Source organism: Macrotis lagotis, chromosome 2 (assembly GCF_037893015.1).
Source record: "Macrotis lagotis isolate mMagLag1 chromosome 2, bilby.v1.9.chrom.fasta, whole genome shotgun sequence".
Lineage (NCBI taxonomy): Eukaryota > Metazoa > Chordata > Mammalia > Peramelemorphia > Peramelidae > Macrotis > Macrotis lagotis.
Window position 1 is genome coordinate 333514465 of NC_133659.1, and position 20473 is coordinate 333534937.

The 20473-nt window shown below is 55.4% G+C and overlaps 1 protein-coding gene across 7 annotated transcripts in view; it reads left to right on the forward strand.

Moving 5' to 3' along the window:
- Window positions 1-18100, forward strand: part of L3MBTL2 (L3MBTL histone methyl-lysine binding protein 2) — a 21489-nt gene extending 3389 nt beyond the window's left edge. For 2 of the 7 annotated variants that reach the window (XM_074227011.1, XM_074227013.1), the window contains exons 3-17: window positions 1017-1150; window positions 2973-3096; window positions 4094-4173; window positions 6328-6445; window positions 6721-6855; window positions 6965-7053; window positions 11014-11245; window positions 11340-11416; window positions 11620-11724; window positions 12178-12331; window positions 12653-12735; window positions 12920-13208; window positions 14369-14434; window positions 15708-15797; window positions 16097-18100. In XM_074227011.1, the coding sequence (XP_074083112.1) occupies window positions 1017-1150; window positions 2973-3096; window positions 4094-4173; window positions 6328-6445; window positions 6721-6855; window positions 6965-7053; window positions 11014-11245; window positions 11340-11416; window positions 11620-11724; window positions 12178-12331; window positions 12653-12735; window positions 12920-13208; window positions 14369-14434; window positions 15708-15760 (1739 nt within the window). In that variant the 3' untranslated portion in view covers window positions 15761-15797; window positions 16097-18100. The remainder of the gene's footprint in view (window positions 1-1016; window positions 1151-2972; window positions 3097-4093; window positions 4174-6327; window positions 6446-6720; window positions 6856-6964; window positions 7054-11013; window positions 11246-11339; window positions 11417-11619; window positions 11725-12177; window positions 12332-12652; window positions 12736-12919; window positions 13209-14368; window positions 14435-15707; window positions 15798-16096) is intronic. The other 5 variants (XR_012476326.1, XR_012476327.1, XR_012476328.1 and 2 more) reach the window with 5 other exon arrangements.
- The last annotated feature ends 2373 nt before the right edge of the window (window positions 18101-20473 follow it).

The following is a 20473-nucleotide window of genomic DNA, read 5'->3' on the forward strand; positions in this document are numbered from 1 at the left end:
GCTCCCTCCTGGCCTCATTCACCTTGGGCAGGCCCCTTCTCCCTCTGCCTCAGTCCTCATCTGTAAAAGGAGGGGCCCAAGGTTTCTTCCAGCTCTAAGTCTGTTGGACCTTGGCTGCCATGGACCTTACAGGTTATTGAGTCCAGAGAAGGACATTGTGCCCCAGGCCAAGGACCACAAGGTCACACAGCACATCAGAGGCAAAACTTGAACCCAGGTCTTCTCATTCCCAAGGCAGGGCTCTATCTACCATGCTGTACAGCCCCTTTAGAGGTTCTCTGATCCAGTTCTTTTCTCAAATACCCCATCAATCTTACTCTTACTGGTTTGGGAGTTCCATCATGCAGATTTCAGCCAAGCCCCCCCCCACCCCCACCCCGCCCTGTCCTACCCAAAGGTTGCCACAGGGGGTCTGTCCAGAGTCCTGGAGGCCTTCTTTGTCCAAGACTATGTCCAGTCCATTAGAGTGTTCTCTCTCTTCTCTCCTGCCCTGCCCTCCAGTTAGATCATCCCCATCCCTCCAAACACAGAAAAGCAGGACCACAGACTTATTAGGGGTCTCTGAGGCCATGCCCCCCCAAATTGTGCTGTCCCAGCCTCCACCTCTCTGCCGAGAAGATGGTAATGTGGGTCAGCATCACCGATCTGGGCTCTGACTGGTGTGGCCAGGCCTGGGGAGGTCTAGCCACTGACTTGGTCCTAGAAACAGAGATGGGGAGATGTGCTTTGCTCACCTGGGTGTCCCATGCTGGTCAGCTCCTCATCATCCTTGCCCTTCCCTGGATTTCTCTCACCTTGTCATCTTTGAAGGAAAGCACTGTGGGAACTGCCTGAGTCTCACAGGGGGTTCCAGCCCATAGGATTGTGGCAGGTCCTTGGCATTCTTTCTAACCTTCCCATGGTGGGGGCTTGAGCTGACTTACTCAGCTGGTTTGGATAAATATCTATACTTCAGAGGAAACACTGGTGAGGGGCTTAGGTGAGTCATGGTCCTGGTCTTTTCTTCTCTCCCCCAGCTGTCTGTGAGATGTGTGGCATTGTTGGTACACGGGAGGCCTTCTTCTCCAAGACCAAGCGGTTCTGCAGTGTCTCCTGTTCCAGGAGCTACTCATCCAACTCCAAGAAAGCCAGTATCTTGGCGAGGCTGCAGGTGAGACTGAGCTGATCTGTCCAGATTTTGGCCCTTGGGGGTCTTGGAGCCAGCCAGAGCTGTCCGCTGGTAGACAAGGGAAGGGTGCAGTCAGGAAGCCCAGCCGCTCTGGCCAACAGTGGGCCTTAGACAAGTGCTGAGCAAAACCCAGAGATCTCCGTTCCTCGTGGGTTTGTGCATTGCCAGCTTCTGGGAGCCAGGCTTGCCTTCAGGGAGCTTACGTTTCACCAGCAGGGAGCATCCTGAGTCAATGGTCTCCCAGAACTGTGGGAGCAGATGACTCCCAGGAACCTGGTGCCCATTCTCTGTGTGACCTTAGTGGTCATTAGTGGAGGTCACTTAATCCAGCCCCCTATGTCTGAGCAGAGCAGGGAGTAGACCCCAGCTTTCCCGTAACCCATCCAGGACCTCTGGATGCTGTCTTACTCTGTCTGCATTTCTCTTCTGGCTTCTTGGGCATGTGACCTGTCTTTGGTGTCCAGGATCTGGCCTGGGTGTTGTGGGACATGGAGCAATCTGGGCCAAAAGCCCCCTGCCCACTGCCAGAAGGTCAAGGGGAAGTCAGGGAGGCAGGACTGATGGACACGTTGGGAGAAGGTAATGAGCGGAGGGACAGGAACGAGCTCTGATTCAGTCACTTCTGTGTCCCAGACTGAGCTCAGTGCTGTCAGGGAAAAGCCCTTGCTATCCCCATGTTTCAGTTGGATGAACCTAGGCAGACAGCAGTTCAGTGACTTGCCCAGGGTCTCACAATTTAGGAAGTATCTGAGGCTGGATTAGAGAGCTCCAGGTTGAGATCCGGACTCCAGACCCAGCGCTTTATCTCCTGGACCACCCAGCTACGGAGACATCACAGCACCAAGCCTTGTGTTGGGCTTGTGGGACCTGCTGTGGCCGGGGAGACTTCACCCTAATGAAGAATTGTCAAGTCCTTTCCCCCCACGTCCCCCCTTTGCCTGAGAAAGGCAAGGGATGATTATTATCATTTATGGCTAGAGAAACTGAGACCCAGAACAGTAAAGGAGCTGAGCCAGGGCTGCTTAGCTGGTAAGGGCTGCAGCTGGCTAATTTAGGGCTTCTGATTCTTGGGATGAGCAAATAGAGAGTTTAAAAAGTGCGTTTTCTGTTCCAAAGGTTGTCTCAAGAGTTGGGGATACAGGGAGCAAAGTAATAGTTTGAAGCCAGGCCCTGAGGGGGCCTCAGAGGAGCTGGGGCTTGGGAGCCTCAAGGAGCTTTTGTGGGACCCTCTAAACCAGGCTTTTTTTTTTTCAATTAAAAATTTTTTTCTTAGCTTTTACAAAGAAGTATTGACTTCACAGCAGATCAGTGGCACAGGCCCAAGTCCACCAACCTGGGCCTCTGGGGGGGGAGTGGGGTCACAGTTTTGATTCATCCATCCCAAGGCTGCCCTGGCCTAGCATCCCAACAGTCCAGCTTCTTCCTGCGCCTAAACCTGAGAAGGGCTAAGGCTTCAGGCCTGTTTGTGGTGGGAGGCGCCATCTCCCCCCTCCAGTGTTGCCTCCTCTGATTGAGGCCTGGATGCCCCAGCAAAAGTCTCCTCTTCCAGAGGGGCCACTGAGGCAGGAATCCGTGGAGGCACAATTTGAACCAGGGCTCTGTGAGACAAGCTGCTGGGCCTTAAGGTAAGAGTCTGGACTCAGGCCTTGGATGACCTCAGTTTTGGGCCTCCAGCTCATCCAGGGCCCTTCTCCCCTCTCCCCCCCCCCCCCCCAGTGGTATGTGAACTTTCTAGGGGCCTAGTCCCTGAATCAGGACTTCCTGTACTGAGCCTCGGGGCTCTTGTTTCTCTGCCCTCCTCCAGGGAAAGCCACCCACCAAGAAGGCCAAGGTTCTTCACAAGGCTGCCTGGTCTGCCAAAATTGGTGCCTTCCTTCACTCTCAGGGCACAGGACAGCTTGCAGATGGGACCCCAACAGGACAGGACGGTGAGGATGGGCCCTGAGGCTAGGGAGCAGCTTGTCCTTGGGACTGGGCCAGATAGGGAGGAGGCTGGCCCTTTGGGTGAGCCAAGGACTTTGGGACAACAGCCTTGGGGCTGTGGAGGGGGGTGGGGGAGCCTCAGCAGAATGGAGACTTGTGTGTGTGAGATAACCCAGAATCTCGTCCAGAATGGCCAGTCCAGAAAGGGACCTCAGGCGGAACAGAGTTCCCTAGTGGTCACCCACCTCTCCACCCAAATAGATCCATTTTAGAGAGAAGGAAAACAAAAGTTCAGTGCCCCCCCACCCCTTTAAAATTTTTTCTCCAAGAAAATGTCATTTTATTTAAAAATCTGATTCTCAGAACCTCCCCTCCCCCCCACAGACCTTCCCCTGCCTGTCTGCCCCTAGGGTTTTGTGTGGCCAGAGCCCCCAAGAAGCCCTCGGGCTTTCGGTTTGGGCTGTTGAGGCTTAATCACTGGCTATGAAATTGAATAAAGCCATTTGGGCCTTTCCTGGGTCGGCCCCTGCCCCCAAGGCTAGGGGCTGGGCCCCTCCTCCGAGGATCACACGTGAAATTCATTACTTTGTAATACGTTTTCCTACAAGTTCTCAGACCCCAGTTTGGAATCCCTGACCCAGGGGGAGTTGTGCTCAGGGTCCTTGGGAGTGGATTCCAGAGGCTAGGCCTGGATCTCTGTGGCTAGCTGCCTCCCCCAGACCAGATTCCTGGCTGCTGAGGAGGGGCCTGAGTAGGGGAGGTCTGGAGGCCAAGTCTACTTATGGTCTTTGGAGGCCCCCTCTGACCTTGGGTTTCCACTCCAGCCTCTCTTGTCCTAGGAGTTCTGCTGGCTGAGGCTAGACCATTTTCCTCATGGCAGCGGGTGGGCCAGGTATGTAGGTGTGTTAGGAGTTTGGCTGGGGATCCCAGGGTCTGCAGACCCCAGCCCAACCAGAGCTTCTGCAGCCCCTTTCTTTTCTCTGTTCTTTCCTCCCCTTGCAGCTCTGGTCCTGGGTTTTGACTGGGGGAAATTTCTTAAGGAACACAATTACAAGGCGGCCCCTGTCAGCTGCTTCAAACATGTAAGAACCCCTGGGGTGGGGAAGGGAATTGGGTGGGGAGGAGCCAGGGAGGAAGGGAGATTGTTTCCGGCTATCCCTTGTCCCCTTGGACTGGGGAGCCCTGGGCTTGGGGCGGTTCTGGCTGGCTATCTCCTGCCCTCCCATTAAGTGTCCCTTGGGACAGAAAATGGAGTGGTCCCTGATTGGGGTTTCCTTGTCCCCATTCTCTTCCTCCAGCCCTAGACATTAGCACGGTCCTGATTTGTCTGTCCACTCACCCTGTGATCTTGGGGCCAGGGGTTGGGAGGTTTTTTTTCAATTTTTGCCTTCTGTTGTTGGGGACCAGCCATAGGGCCCCAGAGCAGGGTCTGGGGCAGCCCCTGCCCTCTTGGAGCTCCTAGGCTACTGGGGGAGACAAGCTGGCGGCAGGTTTATGCAGAGCCTATTGAGCCAAGCTGGATGCCAGGGCTGGTGCCCTCCTGTTCAGCCTGGCAGTAACCCTAGGGAAGCTTTTAACAGGGAAGTGCCTCCCCCACGGGTCATAGTCTCAGATATTTCCCACCTAGAAGACCCTCTTCTCCTTTGACCTTCACTGGGCCCTTTGAGCTAAGGGTAGTCCCGGCTCCATCTTACTATTGGGAAAAGAGTTTTGGGGGGCCGAACTCCAGAGGCCATCTAGTCTAAGCCCCCTTACCTTAGGAGAAACAGACCAGAGAGGGAAAGGGATATGGCCAGGGGCTCCTAGGGAAGACAATGAGTAGAGATTAGAATTCAGGTCTTGCTTCCTCTGCAAGTCAGTGTTTGTGGTCTCTGTTTCTGTCCTCCTTCCCCTGGCACCTGGGCTTAGGTTGCCCATAGAAACGGAGGTCATAATGGAGGGATTTTCATGATAGACTGTGTAACCTCAGGTGGGGCCTAGTGGGAGGGGAAGAAGGAGCCCCTTGAGTCAACCAGCTGGCTTTGTGGAGCCTCAGGGCGCTCTTTCACATCTGGTCCCCCCCACCCCCAGGAGGGACCTCCCTCCCCGCCTCCCACTGCCACCTTGACCCCTGCTCTGAGAGGCTGGGGACAAACTGTGCGCCAGGCCGCTTCTGCCTCCCTCCCTTATCAGACTGTTCTATTCCTCCCTTTGGCTGCCCCAAGACTGACACTTAAGTCTCTTCTGAGTCTGGGCTTGATTTGGAGGCTGGGGTCTCCCCTCTGCTTTGTATATCTGGGAGCCTGGCCATGTGTGGAGGAGTGGGAAACTGGGGGACCAGGGAGGGACCAGTTAAAGAGAAATGGGAAGAAGGGTTGGGGGGGGTTGGGAGTGTATATGTAGTTTTCAGTGAGTGTGAGTATTTGAATGAGTGTGGAGGTGTGGAGGGGTGTCAGCAGGCCCAGTGGGCACAAGGTAGGGCCGAGGGGTCACTGTGGGCTTGGGGTGAAGTGTTCCAGCTTAGGGAATGGCAGGGTGGCCACCCATCTCTTCTCCCTCCCTCCTGAGCCTCTGGGTTCTGCCCTTGGTAAGAGCAGTGGTGAGGGTAGCCTGGAGGGCAGGCCTTGGCCCCAGCCGTCCCTGCAGGCTGCTGGTCCTGCTCTTATTTGGAAATTGAAAATTAGAAAAGCCCTAGCTAGTCCTGAGAACAGCCCAAGTCTCAGTGCCTTGGACCCCTCCCCACTGAGTGGGCTCTGAGGCCTGGTCCCAAACCTGGCCCCCTGGGGAGCACGAACCAAGCTTTCATGCGGTGCTCCCTTGGGCCTTCTCTGTCCCTCTCCCAGGACTTCTGGGGAATCCCTCTCTCTGCCTCAGTTTTCTAACCCTCTGTTTAAGACCCTGAGACTGACCACACACACCCCTGGGGCCCACATTTTGAAATCTGTCTCCCTGGGACCTTGTCCAGGGGCCTCCCCCTCTGGGATGGGCAGAATTTCCTTTTGATAAATGCCTGTTGTCTGCAGAGCACCCCTCCCCCAGCCTTGGGGGACACGCTAGCTCCTCCTGGAGCTTCCTGGGGAGAAGAAAAACTGCCCAGGAGCCCCTGACTTTGATGGAGAACTTTGGAGATGTTTTCTCAAGTCAGTCCATCTTCCCTCCTGATGATGGCAGCTCTTGAGTAGTGGGGTACCACATTGGGGGGGACCTTTGGGCAGGGCCTTCTTGGAAGTGCTCTCACCCCCCCCCCTTCCCTGCAGGTTCCACTGTTTGATCAGTGGGATGATGTTGTAAAAGGGATGAAGGTGGAGGTTCTGAACAGTGATGCCGTGCTCCCCAGCCGCGTCTACTGGATCGCCTCCGTCATCCAGACAGCAGGTGAGTCCCAGGGCTCCGGCCCGTCAGAGCCCGCCATGCGACCGCCTAACTTGGAGCGAGGTGATGGAGAAGTGGCTGAAGATGTGGCGTGCGTTGCCGCTGGGACTGAGCTTCAGCCCCTTTGTCTCTAAAATGGGGGCAATTCCATCTTTGGAAGGGGGTCAGGATCATCAGTGAGGTGGGGGGGGTGGCTGTGGCCTTGGGATGAGCACCTGGGCCAGGCAGGAGGGGGGCCTGCCTCTCTGAACGCTCCCTCACCCCTTCCCTCCCTGTAGGCTACCGGGTGCTCCTCCGGTACGAAGGTTTTGAGAACGATGCCAGCCATGACTTCTGGTGTAACCTGGGCACCGTGGACGTGCACCCCATTGGCTGGTGTGCCATCAACAGCAAAATCTTAGTGCCCCCACAGAGTGAGTGTGGCCCCTGTGCAGAGGCTGTGGCGGGGTGCAATGCCCTCTGGGGCCATTTGTCGCCAGGAGGAGTGTGGTCACTCTTCCCCCGGACCCTCTGTCTCTGCAGCCATTCACGCGAAGTACACAGACTGGAGGAGTTACCTTATGAAGCGGCTGGTGGGAGCCAGGACCCTTCCCGTGGACTTCCATATTAAGGTCAGCTCCCTGGCATCCCCTTCCCCAAGGGCCTCCTGGGCCCAGCCCACCCCCCCCCCCCCCCTGCAACCTGATCCTGCATTTACTTCGTGGCTCATAGATTTTCTTAACTGTTTGCTGTGTGGCTGGGAGCCCTTGGGGGTAGACTGGTATGCTCTTGGAGTCATGAAGACCCTGCCCTCATTTTAAATAGGGCCCCCAGAATTGGCCAAGGTCTCAGGAACTTGCCATCACTGTTGACTCTGACAGGAGTGCTGTTTGACCATCAGCCCCTGTCCTGCAGGAGGGGCAGGGGGCTCCCAGTGCTGGGCTTGGATAAGGGAAAAGGCCAAGTTCCGATGTGGTTCCACCCTCCTGCTTGGGGAGCTGGCTGCCAGACCCGTGGGTCACCCTAACCCAGACAACTGGAGTAGACATTGGGTAGATGCAGGACCCTAGGCGGGATTAGCTCTTGGGGCATCTCTGGGCATCAGGGCATTGACCTGGGCTTTTAAGGGATGGTAGGAATTCAGCCAGTCATAGGACAAAGGCATGGAGGAGGAAAGAGAAGGATTTAATCCTGGGACAGGGAGAAGGGAGTCTCACATAAGACCTCAAAGGTGGAAGGGCAGCCCCAGGTGATCAGGTTATCCACAGGCAGTCAGGTAGCACCCCTGGGAGGGCTTTGAACGCTAGTCTAAAGGAACTCTGGCTTCATGGGCTTCAGAGGCCCTGGCAGCCACGAAGAGGCCACGGAACCTCTGGGGTTGGAAAAGCCTAGGGAGTATGTGAAGTCCTGAATTAGACCTGATGGATGAGGTGCCACAGGGAAAGGTGATGGCTTTATGGGCACGGGGACCTTGGGAGCCCAGGATTCTATGGGCTTTGTCCCAGTTTTTGCCTTCCCTGTTCTAAGCTCCCCCAGCTCTGACCTCCCCTGTTCTAAGCCCCCAGCTCAGACCTTCTTAGGGATGTTGGCCAGGGTCTTGAGACCCTGGGGGCTTCCTAGTCAGTGAGCTCCTGAGGGTCAGGGAACTGGCCTGGTTGTGGCCACACTGTGGCTCCCAGAGTCCAGGGTAGGGGCTTCTCCTGTATCTTCTAAGGAGGCTCTCCCAGGCCCCTGAGCTGCCGATTAGGCCTCAGGGACAAATGGCAGCCTGGGCTCCTCTACCGGAAGTCTTGGTGCTCTCGGCCACTCCCTGCCAGCCCTGCTCCCTCTGCTGGCCAGACCGGGGACATCTCCGGGAGCATCTCTGCTGGGCCATTAGGGTTGACCCAGGGCCGGGCCTGCCCATCTGGGGACCTGAGAAGGCTCCGCCAGCCACTGTGCCCAATGGGCAATGGCCCTGTGAGAAGGGGAAATGTCCCTGTTCTGCTTTCAGCTGCTGGTGTCTGTCAGGAAATACTTGGTACCTTTTTTGGTGGTGGAAACACCAGCCGGGGGGGGAGGGATCAGGGAAGCCATGTGACTGCAGAGCCTCAGTTTCTTCCTCTGTAATTAGCCTTAATAAAGTCCAAGCCCCTTCCAGCTCTGTACACTCCCAGACAGATGAGGAGGAACTGGGAACGTGGAATGAAGGGACTGTGGGGTCCTGGAAGGCTGACTCCAGATCCGGGCTCTCAGCAGACCCTTGCTCTCCTTGCAGGTGAGGAAACTGAGGCACAGGAGTCTGGTGACTTGCCCAAGGTCATAGCTTTTAATTTTTGAAGAGTTGGTCTGGGAAGGACTTGTAAGAAGGTGACACTGAAACATAGGCCTGAACCACAGAATGACTTTCTAAATTTTACTTTCCTTAGGACCTTATGGGGCCTGAAACAGTTCCCCTGATTCTAGGCATAAGAATAAGCCTTTACTTCCTTTCTGGGGCCTTGATCCCCCACCCCCCCCACCCCCCATGCCCATGCCTACCATTGGCCTCAGTGAAATTTGCTGCTTCCATAGAACAACATCCTCCCCCTCTCCCTGGGGGTCTGGCCAGGACCTCCTGGAAACCTGTGAGATAGTGACCGCATAGCAGCACAGAGCCCCCCAGGATGCCCTCAGCAGGGAGGGGGTGCAGAGGGGACCCAGGCCAGGGAATCAGCTGACTGGAAGCTGGTAAGCTCTGCTGGTGGTGACAGGCAGTGTCTGCGTGTGCCTCAGTTTCCTTTCGAGGGGGGTCAGTGATGCCTGCTCCCCCCCCCCCCGCAAAGAATGTCAGTGTGAGGATCTTTATTCCTGGAGAAGGGTGGCAGGAGCCTGCAGCTGGTGGGATGGGGAGTAAGAGACCAGTCGCCTGGACCAGGAGCCTGTCTGAGGCCCAGATTTGGGACTTCCTGGGTGCCACACCCTGGGAATACAAAGAAAGGCTGAAGGAGGGGCTGTCTGGCAGGGCATTTGGAGTCAGGAAGACTTGGATTCAAATCCTGCCCCAGAGACTTTACAGTGACCTTGGTGGGGCCGTGCTGGCAGCTCCCCCTGTGGTTGTCATGAGGAGCAGGTGTCACATAGAAGGCTCTGTATCAGTGCTGTCATTACCACCTGCAGAACATAGAGAAGGTGCCTCCAAGCAGGGGCTCTTGATGGACCCTAGTCCAAGGAGGCCCAGAGGCCCCTTGTTGAACACCTCTACTGATAGCAAACATTTCTACAGCAGGTACTTAGCAGGCCCAAGGACCTGCAGTCAGGTGCAGTTGGCTCATTTGACCCTCACAGCGATTGGGGTGGGGTGGGGGGGATCTGGTAGGTCTGAAGTGACTTGGCCAAGATCACATAGCTACTAAGTATCTGATGCCAACTTTGACCTCATTGCTCTCCCCATTGGGTCATCTAACTAACCCTTGTTTTTTTATGTTTTTAATGCATAGAATAAAAATAGATAGCATCACCTGAGAGGGAAACCCAGTCATGAAGAAAACCAGATCCCAGAACCTGGGGGGAGGAACCCTTGTGTGAGGGGCCCAAGGCATGGGGGCTGTGAGGCAGAGGTGTGGGAAGGGGCAGCATCCTGGGCACCAGGAACAGGGAGTGTCAGTTGGCCAGGCTCCTATGTGGGCATCCTGGACCTGGGAGCTCCATTTAACAGGAGCAAACTGAGGCTCTGGAAAAGAAATCCTTACCCTTGTGATAAGAGTTAGAGGTGGGACCACTGTACTTGGCCCCCAGTAATCAATGCTTTTTTCTTTGTCTTGAGAGTGTGGGGGATTGTCCCTGAGATGAAAGGAAGGGAGGAGGCCAAAGGGGGCCCCAGGAGACCCCAAAGAGGACTTCCAGGAAGGAGAAGCAGACTGGGTGCTCTTACGAAGTGGGCCAGATAGCAGCTCTCCCTCCCCCTCCCTGCTGTAGGAGCCTGAGGGTCTTCTAGGCTAACCTTTTGAGAGAAGAGGAACACAAGGCCCGGGGAAAGGTGATGGGGAGCAAGTGATGAGTTCTGAGGATGAATGAATGAAAAAACATGTCAGCCTAGTTTTGGGGAGGACAGAGACTTCAGTAGCATAGCCCCTTCCCTAGGGAGTCCCAGTGTCTGGGGGAGGGGAGGTTGCCAGGTGGCTTCTAGAAGCAGCAGTGGTATTGTCGGTGCTGCCCCTAGATGGGACGGGGGACGGGGCAGCAGGGTCCTGGCTCCCAAGTCCATGGTGGCTGGCTAAGAAGCAGTCTTGGGTCAGCCCAAGGCAGTCTGGGAGCAGAATTCAAACTCCCTTCTGGCCAGTCCCTCTCAGCGTGGGCTCCAGTTTGGCCCCTGTGATGGGCAGCAGCAAGGGACTTCCCTCCCATGAGGGTCTTCACATCCTGATCCCAGTGTTTCAGCCTTTGTGTTCCCAATGAGGACCCAGACCCTTGGATGTGGGAGCCAAGAGGAGTGTACTTGGCCAACCTTGAAGGGCCACCCTCACCTTTTGTGACCTCCCTGCTAGGATTGGCCTGGTTTGGACTGCTTTGCCCCTCCCCCCGGGGTCTGGCATGCCCCCCAACCTGGACCCTCACAGTCTTGTTCTTCACAGATGGCAGAGAGCATGAAATACCCCTTCCGTCAGGGGATGCGAGTGGAGGTGGTAGACAAGACCCAAGTGTCCAGGACACGCATGGCTGTGGTAGACACAGTGATCGGGGGCCGGCTGCGTCTGCTCTATGAGGACGGTGATGGCGATGATGACTTCTGGTGCCACATGTGGAGTCCCCTCATCCACCCTGTGGGCTGGTCCCGTCGTGTTGGCCACAGCATCAAGAAGCCAGGTAGGGCAGAGCAAGGTGAATGAGGGTGGTGAGGGGCCCTGATGGGCTCAGGGGCCGCCCTCCTCATTCCCTTCCATTTTTCTCCTCCACACAGAGAGGCGAGGGGAGATTAGCAGCCATCCCACCTTTCGGAAGATCTACTGTGATGCCGTTTCCTACCTCTTCAAGAAGGTGGGCAGCCCTTCTCTAGAGCCCGGACTCTTGGGGACACCGTGGTGGTGGGAAGCCTCTCACAATCTCTCCCATACCAGGGTTCCTTTCACACCCCAAGGGCCCCATCTGTTTTTTGGGGCTGCCCAATCTCCCTCCAGGCCCAGGCAGGGGATGGCAGCTGCTGGCAGTGCCTCTGACTCCTTACCTGCCCTCTCCCCAAGGTGCGAGCTGTCTACACAGAAGGTGGCTGGTTTGAAGAAGGGATGAAGCTGGAGGCCATTGACCCGCTGAACCTGGGCAACATCTGTGTGGCCACTGTCTGCAAGGTGAGGCAGGGCCAGCAGCTGCTCAGCAGCAGATCTGTGGGGCTCCAGGGCGCAGCTTCTGAGAGGGTGGGTCTGGTGCCAGAGCACTATGGGGGGCCCCCCGACTGGAGCCAGGGGCTGCAGCCTCAGCACCCGACTCAGCCAGGTAACTGGTGCCTCGGTATCTTTATCTATAAAATGAGGGGATTGAGCTGGAATGTCTTGGGCCTTTCAATTTGAAAGCTCCTCTGGGGGCCCTGTTTTTTGATGAGTGTCTGACCTGTTTCCTTTTTGACGGTCACTGGCTCCTTCTTAGATGTAATGGAGACTGGTTGGTCAAATGTTAGCGGCCTCCCCCACCGTGGTTCCCTCTGGGACAGCTGGGACTTTGGCTCCTGGTCCAGGTGTCCCAGGAGGCCGGGCTCCACTTGGGCAGGCGCCTCTGCTGATGGTGCCTCTCCTTTCTCGCCACAGGTCCTCCTGGATGGTTACCTGATGATCTGCATTGATGGCTCTGGCTCTGGCTCTGGGGACGACACGGACTGGTTCTGTTACCATGCCTCATCACATGCCATCTTTCCAGCCAACTTCTGCCAGAAGAACTCCATTGACCTTATACCTCCAAAAGGTGAGACCAGACCTGGGGGCCCTGCTGGCCCTGGACCCCCTGGGGCTTCATGCCATGGGAGAGAATACTCACCTTGATAGCACTGCTGAGGCATCTCTTCTGTGCCCACTGGGACTGGACAAAACCAGACTAGTCTTCCCATGAGAGCCTCTAGGACCCAGAAAGCCCTAGGTAGTGGGCACGCTGAATCTTTCCTCTAGGCTGGCTGACTGTGACCCTTCATCCTCCTGCCTTCTTGACCCTGCTGCCCAGAGAGCAAACCCAAGAGGCCTCTTGGGGCAGGTGACTCAGGTGGCACTCTCTCTTCTGCCTCCTCTTCAGGGTATGACGCAAAGACTTTTGACTGGACTTCGTATCTCGAAGAAACCAACTCCAAGGCTGCTCCCGCTCGACTCTTCAACATGGTGAAGAGACCCTGGGTTTGGGCAGGGTTGACATTCCTGGCAGAGACCATGGGCTGGGGATGGAGTCAAGCCCCTAAGGCCCACTGGCTGCTCTTCCAGGGTGCCTCGGCCTTAAGGGTTCCTGGGCCTGGCCCCCTGGGAGGACTTGGAACCAGCCCTTTGTCCTTCTCTCGTCTCTCTCCAGGACTGTCCCAATCATGGCTTCAAGGTGGGCATGAAGCTGGAGGCCGTTGACCTGATGGAGCCGCGACTCATCTGCGTGGCCACAGTGAAGAGGGTGGTGCAGCGGCTGCTCAGCATTCACTTTGACGGCTGGGACAGCGAGTATGACCAGTGGGTGGACTGTGAGTCGCCCGACATCTATGCTGTGGGCTGGTGCGAGCTGATCGGCTACCAGCTCCAGCCCCCGGTGGCTGCAGGTCTGTCCCCTTGGCATCACCACACAGGCTTCTCTTCCAGGGTGGGCCGCGAGGGTGAGCTCTCCTTCCCCTCCCCCTGCCCCTCTGGGGGGCTAGGCATGAGCATGAGCAGCATGCTGGGCCCTCCTTCAGGTCAGGATAGGAGGGACCCCCTCTGCCGGTGTGGCCCCACCGTAGCACCCTAGACAGGGGCTTCAGCAAAGACAGGACTGGAACCCCGTTCCTCTGATGCTCGGGCTACACGGCCTCTGGCACACCCCAAACAAACGGTCAGATCACTGTGATGGTGCTTAGACTTGTCGATCCAGGGCAGGAGGGGTCTCGGGGAGCTTTTGCTCCAATCCCCCATTTTTACAGGGGAGGAAACAGCCTTGGGGATGTGGGGGAGTGATCCCCCCAAGGTCACGTACATCCTTGGTGAACAGATGTTTCTTCCTTAGCACCCCCAGTCTACGAGATGCAGTTATTAGGAACTGTGCGCCCATTTTGTGGATGAGGAAACTGAGGCTCGGGGTGACAGGCCTCCTCCCCCAGCTAGTTCCCATATGAGGCCTACTGGGGGGGGGGCACCCATTTCTTTAACTCCCCCACAGGGGATCCCTGAGGGCAGGGCCAGTTTTAAGTAAGTGTGTTAGACAGGACACCCCTGCACCTCAATTTCCTTACCTGTAAAATGTGATTATTGTGCTTGAATTGTCCTTGTCTTTGGACTCCTGGGAGAGTTGAGATGTGAGTGTCTGTGGTGGGAGCCTTGGGGTGGGACTCAGGTGACCTGGCTTCAGATCCTAGCTCAGCATCTTCTTGGGGATATGACTTCACTTGGGCCTCAGTTTCCTTATCTGTAAAACAAGGGTGAACCAGATCATCTCTAAGCTCTTTTCCTACTCTGAATTTGAAGACTTATCAGTTGGGGAAATCATCTTCATTTGTATTGTCCCCAGTTCAGGTCAGCAGGCATCAATTGAGGGCCCCCCACCTCGTGCCAGGCCCTTTGCCCTCAAGGAGCTAACATTCTGGCTTCCAGGGACCAGATTCTCCTCCCCCTGGGGGCCCAGACTTGAGTGAGGTTGTCCGTTTCCTCCTCAGGTGATTGAGCTCTGTGGACAGATAAGGGGAGGCGTCCCTCATTAGCTAGGGCTGCCTGAGGGTCAGTGGGCTGGGGGTTGCTCAGCGCTCTCCTCCTCAAGTCTTCCCTTTTTGTCTTTGGGTGACAGAGTCCATGAATTCCCAGCAGACCAAGGAAGTCCTGAGGAAGAAGAAGAAGCCATTTGGGAAGAAGAGTAAGTGACGGGGGTCTCCTGCCCCCACCCCCATCCCCACCCCGCCTTGGATGGGGTCTGTGCTCTGCAAGTGGGGCCAGCTGGGGGGTCCCAGACCTTGCTGCCTGGGCAAGACCCGGGACGAATCCACAGGCATGCTTGACTGAGAGTGGGCGATCCTCAGAGGAAGAGCACCCGCCGTCACCCAGGAAAGACACATCTGCTCAGGCTGCAGGGCCCCTTGCTGGCCATCTGGTCTGACCACAGTGGCCTCGCTAGTGGCCGTTTGGTCTTGGTTGAGCATGGCACATGTGCAGGGCCCCTCCCTTCTAGGCTCTCCTCATATCCCCTTGTCCAGTGGGCACTTTTTCCTTACTCAAGCCCAGATTGCCTCTTTGCAATGTCTCCTTGGCTTCGTGGTACCCCCGAGGCCAAGGTGAACCAAACTTCTTTACATAGTCAGGGTTCCCTTCATCCTCTATCCTCTTCTCTGGTCACTCTCTGGTCACTGTCCAGTGTCCATCCCCACATGTGGAGCCTAGAAGGGCAGCCGGTGCCCTCCTGGCATCCCCCTGGCCAGGATGCTTTTCTCAAGATCTCATTGCCTTTCCCGGCACCTTCTCTCACTCTTGGTTCATTGAGCTTGAAGGCCACACAAGTACTGAGACCCTGGGCAGGGGGACAGCAGTGGTCTCCCGAGGCCTTCCCCTCATTGTCCTCGACTCAGGTGTAAGGCTCCGTCTCTGTCCCTAGCCTTTCACCTAGATGGACTTGTCCTGGGTTCGTAGCCGTGCCTTCCCTGGGGCCTCATGTGACCCCACATCTGCCTGCCTTGCCTGGGGCTTGGCCCACATCGTCATCCTAGCACGCCATGTTTGTAATCAGCTCTGCCCTCGCTTCTTGATAATCAATAATCGTCCCTTGGGAATAGCCCAGAGCTGGGAACTCAAGCCACACCCAGAGGTTGGCAAGCCCCAAGAGAGGAGACAAGTGCCTGGGGGGCAGGAAGTCCTGGAATGGACAGGAAACCCCGTGGGCATGTTTTTAGGCAGAGCTAAAAATGATAAGAGGGCATCAGGGCTGGCGAGATGAGGGTGAGAATGGGGGGAGTTGGGCAGGGAAAGCAAGGCAGGCCCAGAGCCTCTGCCCCTTGGGACGGTGACTGTTTGCAGGACTGGCGCCGCTCTTCCCAGAAAATGAGACTGGCATGGAAGCCTTTAGGTGGGTGAGGGTCTCTGCTCAGTTAAAGGCTGACCCTGCTGACCCCAGAGCTCTGTCTTTTCACTATTTGAAGGGAAAAGGATCACGACCAAGACACGCCCAGCAACCAAGAGAAACCAGCACTGACCAAGCCCTAGGTCGACGGGAGGCCTTAGAGATTTGAGTAAGAGCCTCAAGCCCCAGGGAGGGGGGAGGAGAGGGTGTCTTCTGGAGGCCCAAAGGCCCAGGCCTCCGACCAATCTGGGCTCCACCAACCTGAAAAGGTGAGGGGCAGGCAGGGATGGCCCCAAGCATGGGCACCTTGGTCCGGCTCTGTTGGTGGGGTGTATGGAGCAGCTACACCCAGAGGAAGTGAGTTGCAGTGTTACCTTGGAGGCTTCGGGGTTCTTGCCTCCAGATCCCCTCAGATTTCCCACATGGCTCCTCTCTGGGGCTGACTCCTAGCCCTTCTTCTCTCCTCAGGCTCAGCCCCCCACAAGCCCTGGTTGAGGCAGGTTGTCCATCGATGTCCTCACGGTTGCACCCCTCTCTCAGCCAGGGTTCCCAGGGCCTTGTCCTCTGTGAGTGAAGCCAGAAGAGAAGGGTGAGCAGACCCCAACAGCCTCCATTCAGGAGTCCTGAGGACACCCCACCTCCCCTGACTCCCTGTGTCCGTTTCCCTGGGTCTCCTGAAGCTCCAGGGCATGGGGTCAATCACTGAGGATGTCCCAGGGACACTTGGGGCCCAGACACCCCAGAAGGAAACCAGTGTCTCCCCAAATCTCAGCCCCTCAGGCTTGATCGTAAATGAGCAGGCCAGCGCTCGCTGTTTCCCCTCTAGAGAAAATGCATCTTTTAAAAAGTCATGTTTGTTGCCCAGGGATGGGGGGTCAGAGTGAGCTGGGGAGTAGAGCTGAGCCCCCAACTCTCTTTTAGATCCCTTGCCTTCTTTCCTCCCAGCCCAGCCGACCTTGAGCAGGAGACTGATTCCTCAGTTGTCGTACTGAACTTCCTGGGGGGGGCAGCCCCCAAACCTCCTGGTCTGATTTCAGAGGCCTCTCCCCCCCCATCAGTGAGGATCAGGGTATGGGCTCCCAGGTTCTAATGGAAGAAGATATTTGGTGGGATGTGAGGCTGGCTCAGGGGGCCCTTTGTGGGAGGATGGGGTAGGGGGCTGGTGGCTCCTGCTCTTGGACCCAGCGGTCCTCAGTGCTGTAGAAGGCCATGGGATGGGGCAGGAGCCATGACAGTGTGGGGCTCGGGGAAAGGCCATCTAGTCTCAGACCCAGGGCGAGAGTTGGCAGGTGGACCTGGGGAGCGGAGGGAGGGAGGGGGCCCCAGAGGCCCACAGTTAGATCTGTCTCCCAGTGGCCCCAGGATGGTGCTGCCTGCAGAGCTGGGAGCCACCCCTTGGCAGGAACTTGCTAGAAAAGTCAGGAATTTGCCTTTCTTTCGCACTTTAAGGTTTATGAAGCACTTTGCAAAGAAACAACCCTGTGAGGTAGGTGCTGTGTCGTTCCCCCATTTTCCAGAGGAGTGAGGCAAGGCCCAAGGAGGTACAAGGCCCAGGAAGGGTTGGGGGCTCTGGGGCCGAGCCCTCCCGGGATTGCAGCATCCTCGAGCCGCCACGCTGGCCGGGCCTGGGCTGCAGGCAGCCTTCCTTTCCTCTACCTTGAGCTGCCAGACAAGGCATGCACATAGTGGGGAGGATGACAACCGGCCCCTTAGCTGATGCCACGTGATGGGGCTCGGGGCCCCTGGACATCCCCAGGCCTCTCAGTCTCTGTAGGAGGAGAGCTGAACACCAGTTCCTCCAAATGGCCTATCCTCCACCCTTAGCCACCCCTGGCCCAGGCTTGGCTCTTCTGGTGTAGCTTGGGCCCGCTCCTTCCCAGAGGATGTCAGGACCTGGAAGGCTCCTACTGGAGCATCCAGCAGCATGGGAAGGGACCATCTGCTCACAGCCACGGCAGGGATGATGAATGAGGAAGTGGGAGCCGACTCCCCAAACTGCCCCCCAGGGCTCCCGGGGTGGGGATGGCTAAGGATGAACAGGCCCCAAAGTGCTTCTGTATACTTAATCCCAGGTCTCTTCCCTCTCTGACACAGCTGCCCTTCACATAGTAAAAGCCTCTTCACTAGCCCCCCCAGCCCACTTCAGCCCCTCTGATGAGTTGGGGCCAAACACGATCAGACCCAGGCTGGGTCCTCTGGATGTGGGACCCGGGCCACCTCTGGAGCCCCCCTCAGTCGTCGACCTAACTCGGATCTCCTGCTGAGCGTCCTGGCACATGTGAACCCCTATCAGTCCTTCACATATGTCTATTTGGTTTGATCTCGCTAGTGGCCAAACGGAGTTCTGGGGATCCCGGGCATCTGTTAGCCACCAGGGTAGCTGTTCCTCTCAGGTTCAGACCAAAAACTTGACAGCTTTTACTTTTGAATGAATTGTAAAATTAATTAAAAACATGGGGTTTTTTTTAAGAATATTGAGTTGTAAATGTCTGGAAATATTGGGGAAGGTAGGGGTGTCTTCAGTCTCCAGGCCTGAACCTGTGCCCCCCAAAGTAAACTGGTGCGAGATGTTATTGGAGAGATGATCTTTAGGGTGACCCAGCTCACCCTCCAGCCCTGGACTGTGGTAGCCCCCTTGATAGTCAATCATTGTTTTATCCACCTAGATTCTCACCCCCCATGCCCCTGCATCAGCGACACTAATAAAACCTCCCTTTTTCAGAGGGCTTTGAGGCTTGCACATTATTTCCTCAGAAGAGCCCTGTATACAGCTGGGGCCATAAGTACGATTCCTCAGTGGACACACAGGCTCCGGGCTCCGAGTTGCTCATGAGCACGGCCAAAGAGCCCGCACTAACATTCAAAGCCAGGTTTCCTGAAGCCAGGCTGGCTGCTTTCCTGTGGCCTTCAGCTCATTGTTGCTTTGACCTCTGACGTGAGTCATTCTCCACATCTCACACCTGTCTCTCCCTTCTTTGAGGGGGCCCCCCTTTACCCCCACACCACTGGCTTAAAAAGGGCTCACTTAAATAGGGAGAAATTCTACCAATCCACATTTAGGTTTCTGGCCTCATTTGCATGTAATGACTCTTAATACCTACCTGGTCATTGCCTGCAGAAAGACAGACCTCAAGGCCCCTCTGGGGTCTGGATGGGTGTGAACCCCAAAGGCCCAGCTTCCCCTCAGATCTGCCAAGAAGGATGCAGGCAAGAGTTGGCCTGTCGCCTAGGGGAGGCCTTTCTCCTGGATCTTTAAAAAAAAAAAAACCTGAGCCATAGAAAAAAGGATGAATTTACTCTTAGTTTGGCAGAGTGGTGGTCGAGGGAGCAGTGTGTCCAATTAGGCCATCACTGGGTGGGGGGGCAGTAATCTGTGTAAAGATTAGAAATCTTCCCCTTGGGGGGATGGTAAATTCTGGCCCCGAAGCATGCCAATTTTGCCCATTCCATTCGAGTATCGGCTCCATTCTCAGTCTCCCGCCACGGAGAGGGTTCACACTCACTTTTATTTGAAGTGAGAGAAGTTTGCACGGAAAAAAAAGTTTGGGAAAGTTAGCACAGGCCCTGTAGTGGAGAGGACCTGAGTTCAAATCCAGACTCAAGACACTTAGTAATTGCCTGTGACCTTGGCCAAGTCACTTAGCCCTCTACCTTGCAAGAAAAAAAGCATTTGGGAGGTCATTCAGGAGCCTGTTGGGGCCTGCTTTTCCATTTTTTAGGGTGAGCAGTGACACCTTTACTACCCATCAGAACTTTGCTGTTTTGTTGATTGTTGAGGCTGGTGAAAGTGGGAGAAAACATGTAAGATGAAGCTTCAAAGTGTGTTCTGCATAGTCCTGCTGAGTATCTGCTGTTAACCATGTACTAGAGTCTTCCTGGAGGGATGAAGGGACGCGTTAAGAAAGCTACAGGGCATGGTGAAGGCCTTGGAGCTGGCCCGGACCCCTCCAAGAGGCTTCTGGTGGACACAATGCAGCAAAGACTCCAAAACATGTTGGTTTTAGCTTCTTTAACAGTGAAGTTTAGGTGTCTTTGGAGGTAATGCAGAAATCCTGCTTGTACTCTGCCAGAAGGGTACACTGAACACACTGAAACTCATTTCTACATTTTAAAGGGTTTGGAAAAAACTAGTAATTCCCACCATCTTTTGGACCCTAAGATATACTGATTTCTTCCCCATGGAAAACCCACATTGGCAACCTTCAGGTGGCATCCCTTCCTTGTTGAGTCTACCTGGCTAGCTTTCAGGTGAAACCCCTGAATCCCTTCTCAGAATCATGTTTATAAATATATAAAATAAAATAGGATTATAGAGGAAATTAATTCTACTGAAATACCATTATATATATTAGATTTATATTAGATTTTTACAAGGCAATGGGGTTCAGTGGCTTGCCCAAGGCCTCACAGCTAGGTAATTATTAAATGTCTGAGGGTGGATTTGAACTCAGGTCCTCCTGACTCCAGGGCTGGAGCTCTATGCACTGCGCCACCTAGCTGCCTCTCAAAATATTTTTGAAAAGCTTCTGGAGTCTACATTCAGAACATGGGGAAAACTTTAAGACTTTTTAGGTAAATGTCTTTTTTTCCCTATATGAAAAGATGATATCTGAGTCTAGGAAAAAAGGCATTTTATTGGAAGGGCACTCTTAATTCTACCCTGTGCCCACCCCACAACTGCCACTTACAGACTGGGTAGGTTCTCTGCAGCATGACCTTCCCAGGGACAAACTGAGGGGCTGGGTGAACTAGTGGTTTTATCTTCATACTGATGAGCCAGAGGATGCCATAAGGTCAGTGTTATTTATTGAAATGCCAACATGAGAACAGTAGCATAATACAAGC